Below are 19,161 nucleotides of genomic sequence, written 5' to 3'. Positions count from 1 at the left end.
CAAAAAGTGATTTTTTTTTTCCCCTACATCATCTTTTGGCAAGATAAGTAAAAAAATAAACCCTTTGCTTCATGAAACATACCATACAGTATATCTGACATATTCAACCAAAGGTCCACTCACCTCATTGCCCTTTCCTTGAGACATACTGTCATTGGTCAGTTCATCATCAAAAGCATTGGTACTCTTCACCTTCTTCTTGGGCTTCTTCATTTCTTTGTCACTGTCACTGCTACTATTGTTAATGTCATCACCATTGTCCTTGCCCTCATCATCTTCATCATCGTCCTCATCATCATCATCATTATCATCATCGTCATCATCATCTTCACTAACACTAGCTCCCTCTTCTTCCTCCGTTCCACCCTTCTGAGTTGATGTTTTGCCTTTCCTCTTCTCTGCCGTGGGCCTCCAGTCATTATCGTCTTCACTGTCATAATCATCTATCTCATTCAGTTCTTCCATGGTGGTGAAGTCCAGGTGGGGACGATTCCTGCGGAAATTCCATTTCTTGGGCTCAGTCAGAGACTCATCCACAGTGACAACGCCACCACCAGATGTTGAGGTAGATTCAGTTTCTCCAGCTGCAGCACTCTCTGGCTCCGAAGTCTTCTTGCTTTTCCTTCGACCTTTGGATGGAGTGGCAGACGGGATGTCTTTGGTGGAGCTGTCCTCAGACAGCTGCTGCTTAAGTTTCTCCTCATCTTCTGTTAAGTTGTCATCAACAGCCACATCTTTGGCCTCCTCATCTATACCATCATTTCCAGAAACAGCATTTTCAGAGTCACTTTCTGAGCCTGCTGCACTCCCTTTGGACCCTTCTTCATCACTGCCATTGCCTGTGCCATCGGACCCTAATGAAATATAAGTATAATGAATAGGTTATGACACTGTTAATAGTTTCTTTGCCTTTGGAAGTTGGTCTGGAAGCCGAACTGGCAGGTATTTTTAAGCCACACACACCTTTCCCACTGTCTGTTAATAACACCTGATAAAACGTAAACTTCTGTGAATTATGTGTCCTGCCCTTTTATGTTTGTGTGGTTTTTATTGCTCGAGGTGGTGCAATCCCCATTTTTGTTCAATTTTGTTCATTTTTCTTATCGTTCACAACTAAAATTAGTAATAGTCTGTAAAAGAAAATACCAGAAAGGCAGTATGGAAAAAAAAACCTTGGACTCTCCACTTCTATCCTCATGTACGACCTTAAATGAGTAAAGCTGTAATTAACGAATGTTATGGAAATCTGTCTTTCTAAATAAAAAATAATAAAAACACAAATTTAAACTTCAAAGATTTTCCTGATAAATAAATTAACCATTTAATTGTTGTGCGGACACGTTTTTGTAAATGCATGAATGCAACATTAAAATTTACCACTAGAAGTAGGTTTTTACTGCAGGAACATTTTTCAAAGACCCATAGTTGTCTTCTGTTACTCGATCTTTCTTTCTCCATCTTTGTACCTGAAAGAAGATTGTCATATTTCTAAATAACTAATGTCTTGTGACTGCAAAGAGTCTTCACTGCTTTGATTTGATGTTGCTTTTCAAAGCTGCATTGTAAGAGGTTGACTTCTGCACTTTAGTGTCACACATTAACTCATGTCTACATGTGTACAGGCTGTATTTGTCTGGTACACAGTTAATTTTTATGGTCAGTTAGAATAAATGTAGTTACAGAATGTAGAGAATCCATGACTTTGATTTATGATTAGGTACGGTAAAAAGTCCAGTCTTAAAAGGTTGACTGGTGACAGTAGAAATGTCCAAAAGGAAACTATTTTCATCATTTAGTATTTTGCCTCCAGTAGTGTGGGTCAGCCAAAACAGAGAACAGAGATTACCTGAAATGGTTTAGTCCAAAAGCATTTTACAAACCATTGAGTACACTGTTGCTGCCAACAGAAGAACATCTGGACATTTAAATGGGACAGAAACAGCTCAAATTAGGAATTAATGACAGATTGTACTGCAACTGTTCATTTAAACTAGCTCTTTTGAAGGCTTGTCGTCACATCGTTAAGCTGTGTTATAAAATCATGTTAGATGAATAATTCTTGTTTTAGACAAGAATTAATTGAGTTAAATTTAAAACATGCATTATATGTAGGTAATGATAGACTGAAGATAATGTGTTACTCTAACAGAAACAAAACTTGACTTCATGCTTAGTATTTCTTAAGTTCATAATGATTCAAAGAAATACTTAGAATAGTGTAATTTTAATGGAATTAAAATATACATATTTCAAAAAGTCAGACTGTAAATCACAAATCTTTGGTTTAGACATTCAACTTAATGTCTTTCAATCATCATTGACTAAAACACTGGTTTTATGTAAATACAAAAGACAATTGAAAAACACTGATATGGGAATGTAGGAATGTATTGTGTGATAGGCTGTATGACAGAGGTCAGGGGAGGTTGCTTCTTTGGTCTACATGTGTTCTGTGGATTTGGAGAAGGATTATGATTGTGTCCTACAAGAAAAGGAGGTTGGAAACCGAAATCTGAAAGGGGGACATTTTTTATTTAAAATTACAAATGTATTCAGTATAGTGTACTTTGTAATTATGACATTTTCACTCTTAATGAGCAACATTTTGTTATCCTGCCATGGGCCCATACTGCTGGAAGAGCCTCCATGCTTTTAATGCAATAGTAAATGATAATGGTAAGTTTTCGTAGTTACTGACTTGTCTTAATTCTTCATTTGTTTTTGTTTATTTGTTTATGTTTAATTCTGTTCAATTAGTTTAGTTTAGTTTGTGTTGACACGTGACATGTTCATTTTAGAATGTAAAGAGCAGTTTGAAGAAAAAAAATCTCATATAGTGTAACCCTTCTCCAAAAATCAATCAACTACACCACAAGCAACCAAGGATCAATCAACCATTCATATAGACACATCTTCAAACACAAAACAGGCAACAATTATTATAAAGATAATAAAGAAAACAAAAAACATTTTGGTAATACAACAGCACAAGCGTTTGTCCATCTGCTTTCAGATCTCAAAAATGCCGTCACTCTAGGACTGCCTATCCTGACTCTGATTCTTATTGTGGTTTCTTCCTGTTAAAACACAGTCATTGTTTTCCACTGCTGCCCTGCACTTCATTACAACTGAGAATTTCAATTAGCAAAGATTCAAACAGCTTTACAACAAATAACCACTGTGGAAAGATGCTTTCCATCTGGAACGAAGGAGTATGAAATTTCTGTTTTAAAAATATGTGAGTGTGGAGACATTGGAACTCTTATTTATTTTATGAATCTGAAACCCTAGAACATTGGGATACTTTTCACTCAATAAGTTCAATCAGCTGCCATAGTCCTGCTAACTAGGCGCTGTCTAGCTTAAATTTACTAAATTAAGCAAACTCAGAAACTGCTTAAAATGCTACAAAAGTAATTTAGTTTGTGTCCAGAATTATCTGATTGGTGGAACCAGCTGTAGGGATGGAATCTACAAACTAGTTGAGACTGAAGAAATCTCAACTAGATTGTCAAGTCGGATTACTAAGCATCCGACTTGACAGACATGCAGTGGACATAATACCAGATCTGAAGATGTAGCTTGTTTAGACCTGAAACATGTGGAAGCTAAGTAGGTGTGCACTGCTGGCAACCAATGTAGCTCCTTCACTCCATATAGCTGGAAAAGGCATGAGTTAGCCAAAATCTAGGGTTGATTCTTTTCTTAGAAATTGCCACAATCATTTTTACCTGATGCGTCCTCCACTTCAAAGTCACTATCGTCTGAACTGTCATAGTCCAAGGCATCTAAGAGAGAGGCAGCTAGTGGTTTCACTTGACGTCTCTTCAGACTTCGGTCCACTGTTAAACAGTCACAAAGAAAAACAAACAGAAGAATAAATGTTTGAATGAAAAGAGATTAGCATGACAAAATTATTAGTAGAGTCAAATTCAATGTAGAATAAGGCCAGAGTAAAAGAAGGCAGATGTGAGCTAATTCTGCTGCTGATTCAAGCCAGATGTTCAAACACAATCACTATGTAGGCATTTAGAATTTATTTGTCTGTTTTTGTTTATTTGTTTATTTCTTAACTTATGTTACCTAATAGAATTGTCTACCAGAAATGTTTTTCAAAACTTTACAGTTTGTTCAAAAACGTGAACAAAAATAAAAGTAATACAACATCTCTCACTTTGAACTGCCTTATTGCCGAAAAAGTGCTATAGAAATAAAACGTCTTCTTCTTCTCACTGTAACTTTAACTTGTATTATTCTTTGCATTTTTCAATAATTTTTTTTACAAGATCGTGATAATTCTGGTAGCATGTGTTCACAAGTCATTTTTTCTAAGCCAAGTCTTAAGTCTTTGAAGGACAAATCTAAGTCAAGTTTCTGACAGACAAACATTTTCTCACCACTGTGGGTTAAGCTTCTAAACTTGTACTGTTTGTCAGGTCTAAATTATTACATGAACATTAAATAATTATCTGTCAGTCTTTTCAAATTTATTAACCGTGATTGTTTTTTTATTCATTTGACCTTTAATTTACCATTCAAAGCTTCAGAGAGACTACATTTTGGTTTTCATTAGTTGCAATCCATAATCAACAAAGAAACAGAAATATTTGATATGTCACCCAATGTATTACGAATCTATGTTAACATTTTCAAATTAAATAACTTTTCAATGACATTGTAATATTTTTATTTTTTCATCCTTTATGGTCAATGATCCCCAGTTTGCACTTGTGAGCCATCAGCAATGTTATTTTCATTAAGCCTATCATGTTTTGCATTTCTGATATTGCATTTTTGCAGTTTAAAGTTGGAACTTCTACTGCCAAACGTACAGAGCTACCCGACCTGACTGGCATGTTGTCCATTTAAATACCAACCTAAATTTTAGCAAGAGTTCATTTGTACACCATAAACAGCCTCTGAATTGAAATAATTTCGCAACTCACTTATAAAAGTTACCAACCAAATGGAGAGCACCGCTATGAATCTGTCGCTAATTTAGATCCTACTAGTCGATCGTTTTTGTCTGAAAGCCACACCAACTGTCTTTCAGCTGAAAACCTTCAGTGTTCACTGGCTAACTAGCATATCCTCAGTGACACATTTATGGTAGCCGCGTCTTTTAGCTGGCTAACTTTCATTAGCATTAGCTGTGTTTCTTAGTGACCAACTGCGGGGACTCAACGGAAATAGTCAAAATGCCTCGCTTGGAGCCAAGCCACAGTGCAGTAGCGAATGTTAACAACCTGGTTTCACCAGCAAATACACAAAATAATGTTTCACTGAGTAGCATTTGCATCTTGAGCAGCTACAGTCGTGCTAACCAAGTAGCATTCCAGGCTAGCATGGGTGCAGCTTATGCTATCATTTCGCTTCTGTTAGCTTAACAAATCAAGTCGTTCTGAACACAGTCGAGTTGAAAAAAAAAGACAATAATAACAAATAGGATAAAACTCACTTTGAACTCCGTTTAATAAAGGGACGAGGCTTTCCTCAACCGCATGTTCTGTGGACAATGGTGTATACCGAAGTGACGTTGTTAGGATGTGATGTTGTTGCCATGGGTACAGTAGGGGGAGAATCATGATCAAATACGTCTTCACAGCATAAGCTTAGATATTTCATACCAAGGTGCTGATAATGATGGCATCTAACCTGAGATACATGATAAAATAGTCTGTTTTTTACTTCTTAAAATTTCGAAGTGAGTAAATAACCCGTAAGCAGAAGTGTTATCCTGTGTTGACTAGGTCATTACAGAGGAGAAAATGGGTGAACTACAACAGGGCTTAGCGAGTTATATTCCCTCAATCAGTCGGAAAATGTATGGGCTTATAGAGAAAATATTAATTAAACATTTATTTAAAAACTAACTGGTCATGTCTAACTGTAAACCTTTTCCAAGATACTTGAGAATTTACAAAAAAGGGAGTTGCAGTGTAACACCAAAACACTGGTAATGATTAAGTTCATTATGTTGTTTCTGATAAAACAAAGTTTATCAGTCTGTGATAAAGTACCTCTTAGACTTTCCCAGACTGATTCCTCTTTTAACTGAAAAATTGTCTCCAAATTTTCCACTCAAGATGGGACATTAGACAGGCTTTCTGTCATTTTATATGGGAAATTAACCTAACAGAGTAAAATAATAATAATAATAACAATAAATAAAATCTCAAGCATTGCCAAGTTTGCATACGGTAGGCATTATTCCTGGAGACTGAAACCTTCATTACCTCTGTCATTAAATGACAAGATGAATGCTGGGTAGTCGCACAATCGGCCTTGCAGCAGGAAGGTTCTAAGTTTTAATTTTTCTGGATGGAGTTTGCATGTTCTCGCCAAGCATGCACGTATTCTTTCCTGGTTTTCTGTTCGGAACAGATCAGATCAAATCTCTGATCTGTTCTGGGTGTGTGAGAAAGAGAAATTTATATTTATATTAAAATTTTATATACAGCTAATAAATGGAGTTCAAAGTGAGTTTCATCTTCTTTGTTATTATTGTCCTATTTAACTCATCTTTGTATTCACATCATGTTAGTTTGATATCATCAATTCTATTGTTGCTAAGACTCAACACCCCAATGCATTTGAGGCAATATCTGGTGATTTTAATCATGCCTCACTCTCTTCAACCTTCCAACGTTTCAGCTGCTCCACCAAAGAAAACTTTGAATGTGTTTTATGCTAAAATCAAAGATTCATATGTCTCCAAACTAAGACCTCCTCTGGGGAAATCAGGTCATAATCTTGTTTTTCTTTGCTCTGAATATGAATCCCTTGTTAGGAACTGTGAAACAAGAAAAAAAAGCATTTAAGGAAGAAAAAAAAAAAAAAATATATATATATATATATACAGTATATACTGTATATATATATAGTCTGAGCCAAAGATGGATTGTGACTTTTGGTAGATATCTATATTTATAGACAGCAGATCGGATTAATACACATGTACAAAGTTCTCTACAAATGACCTTTGACCAAAATAAGAATGTACAACAGGCATATGGAATTTGACAACACAAGCCCGCATGACAAAAGAATACATACTTGGGCATTTTCATGAAATTGAGACTAAGATACACACAGAGTTCTGCTTTAAGCTATTCCAACTTTCAAAGCCAAACCTGATGCATGTTGAGACTAACTCAGTCACAGAACCTTTGGAACCAACCAGCAGGTACCAACAAAATTTATTCACAGATTTTCTAGTTCTGTTTTATTCTGTCTCATGTCTTTCCAGCCAAATCTCAAATTAAGTCCCAACTAAAGCCATGTTAGTCCAAAATTCAAGTCTCACAAAAACAGATATTTTATTTAAATAATGGAATTTTCTGTTGACCAAATTAGAAAATAGTATTTTAATTTTTTATTTTAAATTATTTACTTTATATTTGTGTAAAATGAGCAAAGCAACTGTGATTTCTTAACATGTCATGTAATAACATGTACAGTAGTTCTTTCTATTATATTATATTATTTAAGTTTAGACAACCTGCCACACTTTGACCATGAATTCAAACTGATTCCAACTCGAGTCCACACCTCTGCTTTCTTATGCATAGCTAAAATGCTTCATCAAAAGGACAGCTTCATGTACTTTGGCTCATTTACAACATGAACTTAGTTTCTGTTGTCACCCTTTGACTTTGCCAGTCTGGCAAATAAGAGACGATTAAAATAAATGAGCCAAGATTGATCATGATACATCTAACAGGGAAGACTGATGGGCCAAACAAGCAAAAGGGATGATTACAACTGTCCTTGCTCGATGACAAATGGCTCTGAATTGATCTAAAAGGAGGGGTGTTTTTATCACTTTGCATCAAAACACTTAGGTGGAATCGCAGTAGCCATCTTTGTTATCAGCACTATCAGCAATTTTATCTTTTGACTTCCAGGCTTATTAAGATCTGCATGGAACCTGAGATATACTTTGATTATGTTACATTAAATACACAAGAAGTGGATAACAGTGGGTAATAGTAAATAATAAAATTCAATTTTATAAGAATTTAGTTCCTACCCTCTACCTTAAATAAATAGGTAGAGGATGCTGCAACATAGCTGCTGCAAATGTTTAACTGCAGCAGCTAAACATTTGTTTAGCTGCTGCAGTTGAACTTGATTGCCAGGATAATTTCTGATCATTTCTCCTCTTCCTTTATGATGACCTGTACCTGAGCACTCTGTTTACAGCCTGATTCACTGTCCCACTTTGACCCAGCTGCTCCTCCCCAGCTGTGCTGAGTTTGGTCTAACTAAACCACAACTGTTCAAACTGCATGCTCCACCATAAACTCTTTAGGTATTCTACTTATTGCTTTATCTTTTTGTTGTTATCTGCCATTCATTTTATATATATATATATATATATATATATATATATATATATATATATATATATATATATATATATATATATATATATATATATATATATATATATATATATATATATATATATATATATATACAGTACAGACCAAAAGTTTGGACACACCTTCTAATTCAATGGGTTTTCTTTATTTTCATGACTATTTATAAGGCAATAAATCCCGCTTATTAACCTGACAGGGCACATCTATGAAGTGAAAACCATTTCAGGTGACTACCTCTTGAAGCTCATCAAGAAAATGCAGAGTGTGTGCAAAGCAGTAATCACAGCAAAAGGTTGCTACTTTGAAGAGACTAGAATATAAGGGGTATTTTCAGTTGTTTTACACTTTTTTGTTTAGTGCATATTTCCACATGTTTTATTCATAGTTTTAATGCCTTCAGTGTGAATCTACAATGTCAATAGTCATGAAAGTAAAGGAAACTCATTGAATTAAAAGGTGTGTCCAAACATTTGGTTTGTACTGTATATATACAGTATCAAGCATTGAATATTGGTACTCCAAAGTAACAATGGAGTTTAAAGATTTATCACTTACATGGAAAAACTGACTGACAAATTAAAATTGTTGTTCTCTTTATCCCTACATGTTTGAGCCTTTTTAAAAGAATAATGTATAAGAATAATGACTGGATAAAAAAAGCAGTGATTCTAATGGGAGAGAACCGACCAAGTCCACTATATGAGGCCATGAGAATCTTTGGTGGCTTTCACCTATGCTCATTCAGTGACTGCGACTCTTCATTACTGCATAAATGCTCACTCACGTCATTAACAGTGACTTTCTCAAGAACTTTAGACAGGAAAGAAAGATTAAATGTAGGTCTGCAGTTTATGAAATTATCTTGATGGAGAGAAGGTTGCTTAAGTAAAGGTTTACTTACAGCTACCTCTGTGGTAGATATCTATCTATCAAGGGTAGGTTAATCTAGGGCTGAAACATATTAAATGTGATTAATCGATTATTAAAATAATCATCAGGTAGTAATCATTTAATCACTACCTGGAGTATAGCAACAGTAAAGTTAATTTACTGAACAACATACTCATAGCAGTTAAGGCAAACAAATTAAGGCAAAGCTGTACAGAAAATGTACAAAATTTGCATTTAAGATGAAGAGAACCTTCTTCATCTGTACATATGTTCTACCCAGAACAATTTTATTGTCAATTTTAGCTTCACCTGGTTTAAATTCTGTAAAATAAACTTCTCTAAAGCACATCTTGTATTCAATTATTAGTTAGTTTAATGAAAACACAGTCAACATATCAGCCCTACATCGCACTGATATCAGAAATGGATGAGCTTTTCACATGAAGATTGTTTTAACTGCAGATGCATCCTTTGCAACAAATAATCAAGCGTTCACCAAAGGAATGTTGTTAATGCTTTTTAGACAACAAAATGTTTCTTTTCCTATTTTGAAAGAGGAATTGATTTTTTTGTTTATTAGCATCTTTCAGTGTATATTTAATATTGCAACAAAAAAAAGCTTAGGAGGTTGAATGAAAAATCTGCAGAATGCACCAATTTTTTTTTATCCCATTAATTGATTAATTGTGAGAATTATCAATCAGTAAAATAATCATTAGCTGCACCTCTAGATTAATCATATCTAAAATGGGGAAAGCAATCAGAGAACACTATCTTGGTTTGAATTCAGTCCAACATACAAATTGAAGGTGTCAAACTCAAGGTTCGCAGGCCATATCTGGCTCACCATAGCTGTTTCTGTGGCCCTCAGGGATCCAGAGGGCCACAGAAATAGAACTTCAAGATGACAGTTGTGTGCTTGAATATTATTTTATCAGTCAAATCAAATCAGTTTTTATTTGTATGCTGACAATTTACATCAACACAAAAGCATGTTCAATATTATTTAATTTAAGTACTCACTAAAAACATAGGTAGCTATATAATTTAAAAAGTTTAATAAGCAGTTTTATTAAAGTGTAACTCAGACCCCTGTGAAAGCATAAGCCGGCCCCTGGCAGGTTTTCAAAAAATTCCAGCAAATTGGGCGGAGCCAAGAGACTGCTAAGTGAACGAATGGAGAGGGTAAGAAGGGGCTGATCAGGATGGAAGAAGCACTGTTGTCTACTTATCCACTTGTCTCTATATTTGCCTTTTCCGATCCCTCTAGCGACTTTTTTCTTTTTTCAAAACAGCTACCTGTGATAAATCTAGCAACTCTCTCTGTGTTGCTGGAGATTTTTATAGCCACAACACTTTGTAGCTCAGCTGCAGCCTGTCTGTCATGAGTGAGTGCTGCCATGAGCCTTTCCCGCTTCCTAAGGATTGTAGTCAGTCTGACACAGTCATCCATTCAACACTATACCGTCTCCGATACAGCACAGGAGACCCATTCCACTCTATGTTCACACTGCAGATAAATTACACATTTACAAAGTTGAGCAACGCTACGATCAACGCTTGCCACTGTTAGTCTTGGTTCACTATTCCAACTCCAACTCCTGACTCACCACTTGGTGTGTGGGGCCGTGTGTCTGAGTGAGATGGTTTTATACCTCAACTGTTTTAAACCTGGCTGTGACAAAGCTGTACCAACCTGTACTACTGCAACACAATAGGAAAATCCAACTGCCTAAGTACCATTCGACCAAAGACGGTTAGCACTGAGACAGTTTTAGGTAAAATGCTGAACTATACACATTTACACAAAAATGCCAAAGTTGCCACCACCATGCATCACAGCAGGGTTAGTGTGTTTGTGGTATTTGGTGTCCTCTAAACATAGCATCTTGTCTGATGACCAAACATCTCCATTTTGGTCTCATCAGACCAAAGAAGATTCTTCCTCCTGACCATGGAGTCTCTTCCCACGTGCCCTTAGGCAAACAAACTCTAGTCCAGCTTCGATGTGAGTTTTTCTCATCAGTGACTTCCTCATCGCCTCTCTCCCATAAAACTCTGACAGGTGAAGAACCAACGGTTGTCTGTAGAGTCTCTCCATCTCAGCTGCTGCAGCTTGGAACTCCTTCAGCGTAGTCATGGTAACCTGGTGACCTCTCTCACTAGTCCTTTTCTTCACGGGCTCTCGGGTTGAGAGGACGACTTGATTCAAACAAATTTACACATTAACCACTTTCCTTCATGTTTGATGATTTAAGTTAACTTCAAGGGATGTTCAGGGCCTTAGAGTTGTTTTTGTATCCATCCACCAACTTATACTTTTCAATAACTTCTTCTCTGATTGGTTCTTTAGTCCTCATGCTGTGGTGATAACCAGGAATACTGCTGAACCAGTGAATGGATCTTCTAGATACAGCTATCTTTATACTGCAATCTCTGGAGACACTTCACCCATGTGATCTTCATTCCACTTATTGTGAGACTTCTTATTAAACCTATTTAATTTGAAATATTTTTATTTAATTAATCAACAGTAAAACATCCAAGAAGGTGAATACTTTTATATGCACTGTATTTTTAAATGTAACATTTTATGAAACATCTTTATTTGAATACTTGTTAGATAAAAAAATAACCTCAGCACATTGAGAAATGAATCAATTATCCCTGATTACAACGTCTTATGCAAATGATTAAAACATAAAAAAAGACTTAAAGAAAACTGTTGTATCATTCTTCTGAAACAGTAATTCTCCAACCAACCCCATCAAAGTATATGGAACAGAGATTGATGTGATTTGAAAAAAGAAACCTGCATAGATCACTTTAAGGCATTACCACGGTAACCGCTGTGACAATTATAGCAAAACAAATTTCTCTGAAGGATAAAAGTGGCTGCAGACAATAGAAGTAAACAGTGTGAAGTCTACATTTACACTGGATTTAAGAGCCACAGTTGGGGTTGTGCAGAAATAGTAAGGAGAGCTTAGATCTTGAGCAAGCATCCTACCAGAGATATCAGTCAGGCCGATGAGCCAAAGGACAGAAGCAATTACACTGGGTGCAAAAATAAAACACGGTTTAAGAAATAAAAACATTACTGTAAGGATGTGCTTCGACAAGTAAAGTTTAAAACCTCATTTGAAGAGGAGTAATTGCATTGGCTGTTATTTATGAGTCCAAGAGAAAAACGTAGCAAACTGTCTCTGTGATCTACAGCCAACCTCCACCTTAGAGTTTTGCATTTAAATTGGAATATTTATTCATTCATATGGTGTAAATCTTGTGCTTCCATGTTCTGCATTTATCTTTCATGAGACTGCCTTTACATTTCATTTCAGATTTGTGGAATGTGGATATTAGCCTCCCAGTGGCACTGTCTGATGATGTCTAAATGCAGTAAAATGTTCACTGCTAAGCAATTACTTCTGAGACATGCAGAACAAATTGTATTTAAGGAAGTGTCATGTTTGACTCTCTTTTGAATAGATTTGATAATTTAATATAAAACATGGTAGATTGGAATGTTTTACTGTTTAATTGTCTTTGGTTCATGGAAGCTGAGCCTGAAGATAACTTGGATGAGACTGGATGAGGTATAGAGAACCATGCCATATGTTTCCAATAAAAAGTTGCATTGATTCTAAAATTGATGGCAGGAAATTCGGAATCGGATGTAGATTGTCATAGTTTTTAATTCTTTTGAAGTTTATATGTGTACGTATTAAAGTTTTAGCATTTTTTTTACCCCTCTAGGGGTCTTTTGTGGGCTCTAGTGTCCCTTATATGATAGTAGGCTGACAGGAAACAGGGACGGAGAGGGGGGAAGACATGCGGCAAATATCATTGGGTCTGGGAGTCGAACCCGCGACGGCCGCGTCGAGGACTCAAGGCCTCCAAATATGGGTCGCGCTAACCGCTACGCCACCACGGCATGCCCAAAGTTTTAGCATTTTATTAGCACTTATATCAAATTTATGTACACTGGAACCTTTGAATATAAATGCCTTTCAACAGGCAGTGTAAATATATATAAAAATAGAAAATACATTTTCCCTTAAAATTACTTACAAAAATAAGTAAATAAAATGTTCCAACCCTCTGACCATACTCTCACCAAAATATGGGCAGCACTCAGAATCAATCAATATGATAAAAACAACTCAGGAAGTTAGTCTTCCTGTATTTACTCTAGAGATTCCAGTACAGAACAGATTAATCTGTCATCAACCTAGGATGCAATGCACAAGTGAAAAAATGCCAACCTCCATGGGTGAAAAATATATCAAAAGATATAAAATTCTTGAAGTAAGTCAGAGTTTTTATTATCACAAACAGCAAGTTTTTAGCTAATATAAAAAAAGACAGTTTTTCTCCATTTCGCCTCCCTCACGCTTTTGGCTTCTGATGCCGAGTTGTAGAACCTTGTCTCCAGCCTCGAAAGTTTCTAATTTACAAGGAGTTGTGGTGCTGCATCTTTGCTGGGCTGTTTTTATGTTTTGCTTAACTAATTTGGAAATTGTGTCCCTTTTTTATGACTTCAATGCTAACTCCTGCCCCAGAGTTCCTTCAACTTTGCAGTCAATCTGGGGTAAAAGAAAAACAGAAAGCTATCCAGATTTCAGATGTCTTAAGAAGCTGTTTATTAGATATGTCATGAAATGTGTTTTATGATGATGAGGATTGATTGCAGTGAGACCCAGGATAAGGTGGAAAAAATTAGTTTTAATGTATGTCCAAGTTGTACACAGTGCCAGGAACCCCAGGTGAACGACGAGACACGGACACAAACTCAGGTTGGCTTGACAAAGACAACAATGACAGGGACACGATAACTATGATAAGGATCCAGTGAGTTACGGAGGAGACAAGTAAGGCCAAATGCACAGGGGAGACAATCAGGGATTTGACAAGACAACACAGGGATTAAATTAACTAATAATGCACAGAATAACCACATCCTTACAATATGTTTCAAAGGTGAAAACATATCTGGGAGACAAATACATGGTGGTAATCCATAACCAAACAAATTAGAACATTAAATTAGAACAATATTTAATGACAAAATATTTTAAGACAAAACAAAATTAAACAGGTGGATGAACTTCATACATGAAGTGTGAATTGTCTGATTTATGTATTTATTTATTTTTACAAAATTTTAGATTATACTAATATTTTTGTCCTTTACAGTAGAAAAGCAATGTCTTGCATTATGAAAAATAATACCAGATATCCTGCAGCTTTGTTTTTATATTTCCAACAAATTCTATCAAGAGTCAAAACTAAACATGACATATATTTTTTCACCAGGGACAGTAAAATATCCTTCATGTGGTGTTTTGAAATGTTTATCACTTACTTCATTTGCAACTTTCATCTGCTTAATAGTCTATACACTTTGTTAGCATTGCACACTTTGACTGACCTAAAGAACCACAATTTGTTTGAATAAAAGGTCAACTATCTAAAAGCTGTTATAAGTTGAAACTGTCATTATGTGTTGTGATGGACCCAATTGCAGCAGACTTGAGACAATCAATGAAGTAAAGACTTAATAATAAAAAAAAATGAAGAAGAAAAACTTACTGGTAGCCAAGACAGAATAAAACCATGAATCCTGATAAACAAACCAGCCAGGAGAACAGAGGGAGAATGTGGGGAAGTGATGGGAGTAGATGAGAGAATCTAGTGAGGAGTGACTGAGGATGAGGTTCTTAAATAATGGCAAGTTTGAATTTATTTATTTTTATAAAATAAATAAAACAAAAGAAATAAGACTGATCTAATCAAAGAAAAGAGTAAGACAGAATAATCAAACTAGAATAAGTAAATCAAAATCCAAACAAACTAAACAATCCTGGGATCCTAACAGAAATAATACATAAATTAACACATTTATATATACAAATAAAACATGCATTAGTATGCAAAGAACTTGAACTGTGAAAACATTCCATTTGGACATAAATGAAATAAGTGCAATGATATGTAACAGGATTTTGACTTGTTTTGGGGTTTATAGTTTTCATCATTTGAGTTTTTTTCCCTAATTATTCTTTGTTTTGATTAAATCAAGATTGTTTCTGTTTCTTTTTAGTTAGATTATGTTTATTTCCTGTGTTCAGCTATTGTTAGTTATGTTTGGATTTAGGGTTCCTATTTTCCTGTTAGTGTTAATCCTCCTTGCTCTGATGTGCCATCTCTCTCTCTCTCTCTGAGCTTGCACTCTGCTCTCCCCTCACACCTGCTAGTGCTTTCTAAGTAGCACTAGTCCACTGTTTCAGCATTCAACTCCCCGTATTTAAGAAACTCTCCTTGATTCACATCTCACAAGACCCTCAAGTTATTCTCCATGTTCCCAATTCCTGTTTGCTCCTTGTGCTAGCTGCTCTGCCACTAGTCTTCCTCAGTATTTTCAGTCCACATTCGCTCAGCTTTTCTTGCCATGTTATCTGGTCAACATGCTCAGCAGTCATGTATACACAAATTGCAATTAAATGGTGGTGGTTGGGCTGCTTTATAATTATTGTTCAGTAAAAATCATCTAACACATCTGCTATATACATAATCTATCTGTCTATCTATCTGTCTATCTAACTATAGATAAGTTTTCAAACGTTTTGAGAACAAAAGACATGAAATCCTGTCTTCAGACTGAAAATGTGTGTTCTTGGATTATGACAGAAAAATTCCTTCATAAAATGACTGTTATTTATAAGGTTTGGCCGGATCAGGAGCCCTCTACTGCCCAAGTGTGGTACTGAGGTTTTCTGACTACATTTTATAAAATTTCCCACACAGACATTCCGACAACTTTAATACAACATTCAGAGATAAACTTTTTCTTAGAAGAGAAAAATGCAGATTTGGCCAACAATTATTAATCACCATAAGTGTTTAAAAGATATTAACACTTAAATTACAGCCAAATACAAATTTTCCATAGCGCATGAATGTTTGCAGTGAATGTTCAATGGTTGGTGAATATCAGGTTGGAACATTCGACTTTGATGTTTGGTGAACATAATTTGCTTGCTAGCTTTTGATAGTACACATCTGTAACAACATCTTTTTTTATGCGTCTTTAACAAGCAAATATAACCAATGAGCTATATTAGTACCTATATGTCTGATGACGCTGTAACATATGCAGTATGTTGAAAAATTAACTTACTAAGTCAACTGAGGGTGGATTTAGAGGATGTATTTATTAGCTTTCAGCACAGAAGTAAGATTCAAGATATAAGATACATGGTTCACTTGTTCATAAAAAGCATAAGGATAAGCCAGGTTAATAGATGTCATGGAAACTGTTTATGAACTGTGACACGTTGAAAGTGTCACTGGCCTGGGAATAAACTTGTCATTTCAGTGGGAGATCCTGCCATTTCCAAATGAGTTTTGAGCTGTGCTGCTTCATATTTTAGAATGTTTCAGTCATGTTCAAAGAGTTCTTCACTTGAAATATTCTCTAAAAAATGTAGATGGCATTCATGTGAAAATTTCTAATTTCCTTTAAAAGGCACAACTATTTATAAAACTTTCAGACACTTTCTCCTTGGCGCTTCAGACACAGTCTCCATTTCACTGATGGATTGGCTGTCATATTGTGACAGCACAGCACTTTTTTCACTTTTAGACATCTCTGTGCTCCTCTCAACCTCAAACGGTAGTTTTTCCTCCTTATCTCAGCCCTGGTGCTTGAACTGTTCTCACACACAGTAAACAGCCTCACAATCCAACTAATGATTCTGTTTGGAATTTTGTCTTTTAGCCTCTGGTGTAGCAAAAATTATATTAGTGTATCTGGAATTAATATGTGTCATGAAAAAATGTCAGTCTCACATCCACTGAAAAACTGTTTTGTGTTTCACTCTACCTATAATGAAATTGTTCAATATTGTTTTTAAAGCAAGAATGAAGAATATTTATCAAAACTATAATTCATTCAGGTGGAGGTTAATTTAAGTCACAGAGGGCAATTAATGTTGCAGCAAGTATATATAAAAAAGCCAAAGAAACTAAGAGATAAAGTTTAATAAATGGGTTGCAATACAACGTGCCAAAACGACATGAAAAATATGACCATACATGATAGGAAGAGCACCAGCAGTGAATATAATCATCAACCGACAGTTATTACTAACATCAAAAACATATATTGAATAAATTAAAATAAATAGAATTAACAGATACATGAAAAGAAAAAAAACTTTTTACCACTTTAAATAACACCAAACTTGACTGGATTGTCTTGTAGCTACAAACAAATTGGAAAGCATGTAGTTGATATAGTTGATATTGAATATGCATAACTGGACTGAACTGACGATATATTTCTGTAAATAAATTGTATGTTCTTCTGTTCGTAGCCACAGTATATAACTTTTATTTTTTTAAAATATGTTTTTTACAAAGTTATCAAAATGTTGTGACAGTATCGGATGAGACAGATAATCTCTGAGAAAAATGGGAAAGCTTCTCTGCTTTCTCCCAGTGTTCCCAGGACTAATTGCAGAAATACACCACTCAGTCAAAAACAACCAGTCAGAACCAGAAGGAGGGTCTTAGCACTGTCAATCATTCTTGTGTACACGCTAATGACAGCCTCTGCCGTTCTCTTAACAATACATCTTCTTCCCAATAATAGAGCCTGTCATGAATGCTCAGGCATTACATTTACATTAATGTAAATGTAGCATTTACAGTTACATTTAATTTCTCTTTGTTATCAAAGAGACTATCCTCACACACACATACATCACGGACTGTTTTCTTCACACACACATACAATCTGTAAATTTTATCTGCCATTATTTATCTTGTATTATATTATATACATATATAATCCATTCCCTAACATTCTTGTATATTCTATATATTCTGTATAATCAGTATAATCTGTGCATATAGCTCCCATATTTATATTTATATTTATACACAATATCTATATCTCTTTGTTACAACCCCTTATAGTCCATACATACTGTACATAGTCTTGTACATCTGTAAATAAAAATTTATATCTTGTAGAGCACTTCTGGATAGATGCAAACTACATCTCGTTGCTTGTACTTGTGACAGTGCAATGACAATAAAGTTGAATTCTATTCCATTCTATTCTATAAAGTACTTTTTTGTACACATTTTACATATTTTAACAAATATGTAAAAAACATATTTTTCACAATACCTACATACTACAAATTTAAGACATTTGTTGTGAAATTGATACTTTTAAAATTGGTACTTTTAAAAGCCAGGAATTAAGTCAACCTGGCTCTGCTATGAGTCACTGGCAGTTGGAGAAAACATAACATAACTGTGAGTAAAACAACATTATTATTCTGGGAGAAAAAGATTAAATGAAAGGGAGAAAAACTTAGGGCCCTTCAGTTTCTCACACATTAACTAATAAGGACTGTCTTGCTTTGGAGTCCAGAATGAGGCTCTTTGCTCATCCACAGATCCAAACAGGATTTCCTTACTGATGGGGAAATTTCAGACCAGCTGTTGTTTCTGGCTGAAAGATTCCTAGCTCTGGTCCGTTCTTCCTCACTTGAACTTCCTCACTTTGGATTTAGATCCCAGCTATAGCCAAGCCTTTCTGAGAATTTCTTAATGGATTTGTGGTGTCTTTCTGGTCTCATGCTTTTCAAAAGATTTCCAAGTTTTTACATTAACTTGTAGAAGCACTGTCACATATTCAAATTACACTGTTCTGTTTTGGATCCCATTTGTCTCTGTCTGCCTAAAATATCTCTAGGACTTATTTCAGAATGACAAATGCTTGAGAGACTAATGGTTAATACCAGGATCAGACAACTAAACAATGCAGCCGGCATCGTGCTCAAACAGAGAATATGACAACAGAAGC

At 35.3% G+C, this 19,161-nt stretch overlaps 1 protein-coding gene across 3 annotated transcripts in view; it reads right to left on the bottom strand.

Annotated features, from left to right (window-relative positions):
• phf14 (PHD finger protein 14) overlaps positions 1-5,555 on the bottom strand; it is an 81,529-nt gene extending 75,974 nt beyond the window's left edge. For all 3 annotated transcript variants that reach the window (XM_023344816.1, XM_023344817.1, XM_014470792.2), the window contains exons 1-3: positions 5,459-5,555; positions 3,732-3,842; positions 124-854 (exon numbers count right to left, since the gene is read on the bottom strand). In XM_023344816.1, coding sequence (XP_023200584.1) covers positions 124-854; positions 3,732-3,842; position 5,459 — 843 coding nt within the window. In that variant the 5' untranslated portion in view covers positions 5,460-5,555. The remainder of the gene's footprint in view (positions 1-123; positions 855-3,731; positions 3,843-5,458) is intronic.
• Between the last annotated feature and the right edge of the window lie 13,606 nt (positions 5,556-19,161).

This window comes from Xiphophorus maculatus, chromosome 13 (genome assembly GCF_002775205.1).
Source record: "Xiphophorus maculatus strain JP 163 A chromosome 13, X_maculatus-5.0-male, whole genome shotgun sequence".
Lineage (NCBI taxonomy): Eukaryota > Metazoa > Chordata > Actinopteri > Cyprinodontiformes > Poeciliidae > Xiphophorus > Xiphophorus maculatus.
The sequence above is the reverse complement of the archived record's forward strand: the minus strand, read 5'-3'. Positions and strand labels throughout refer to the sequence as shown.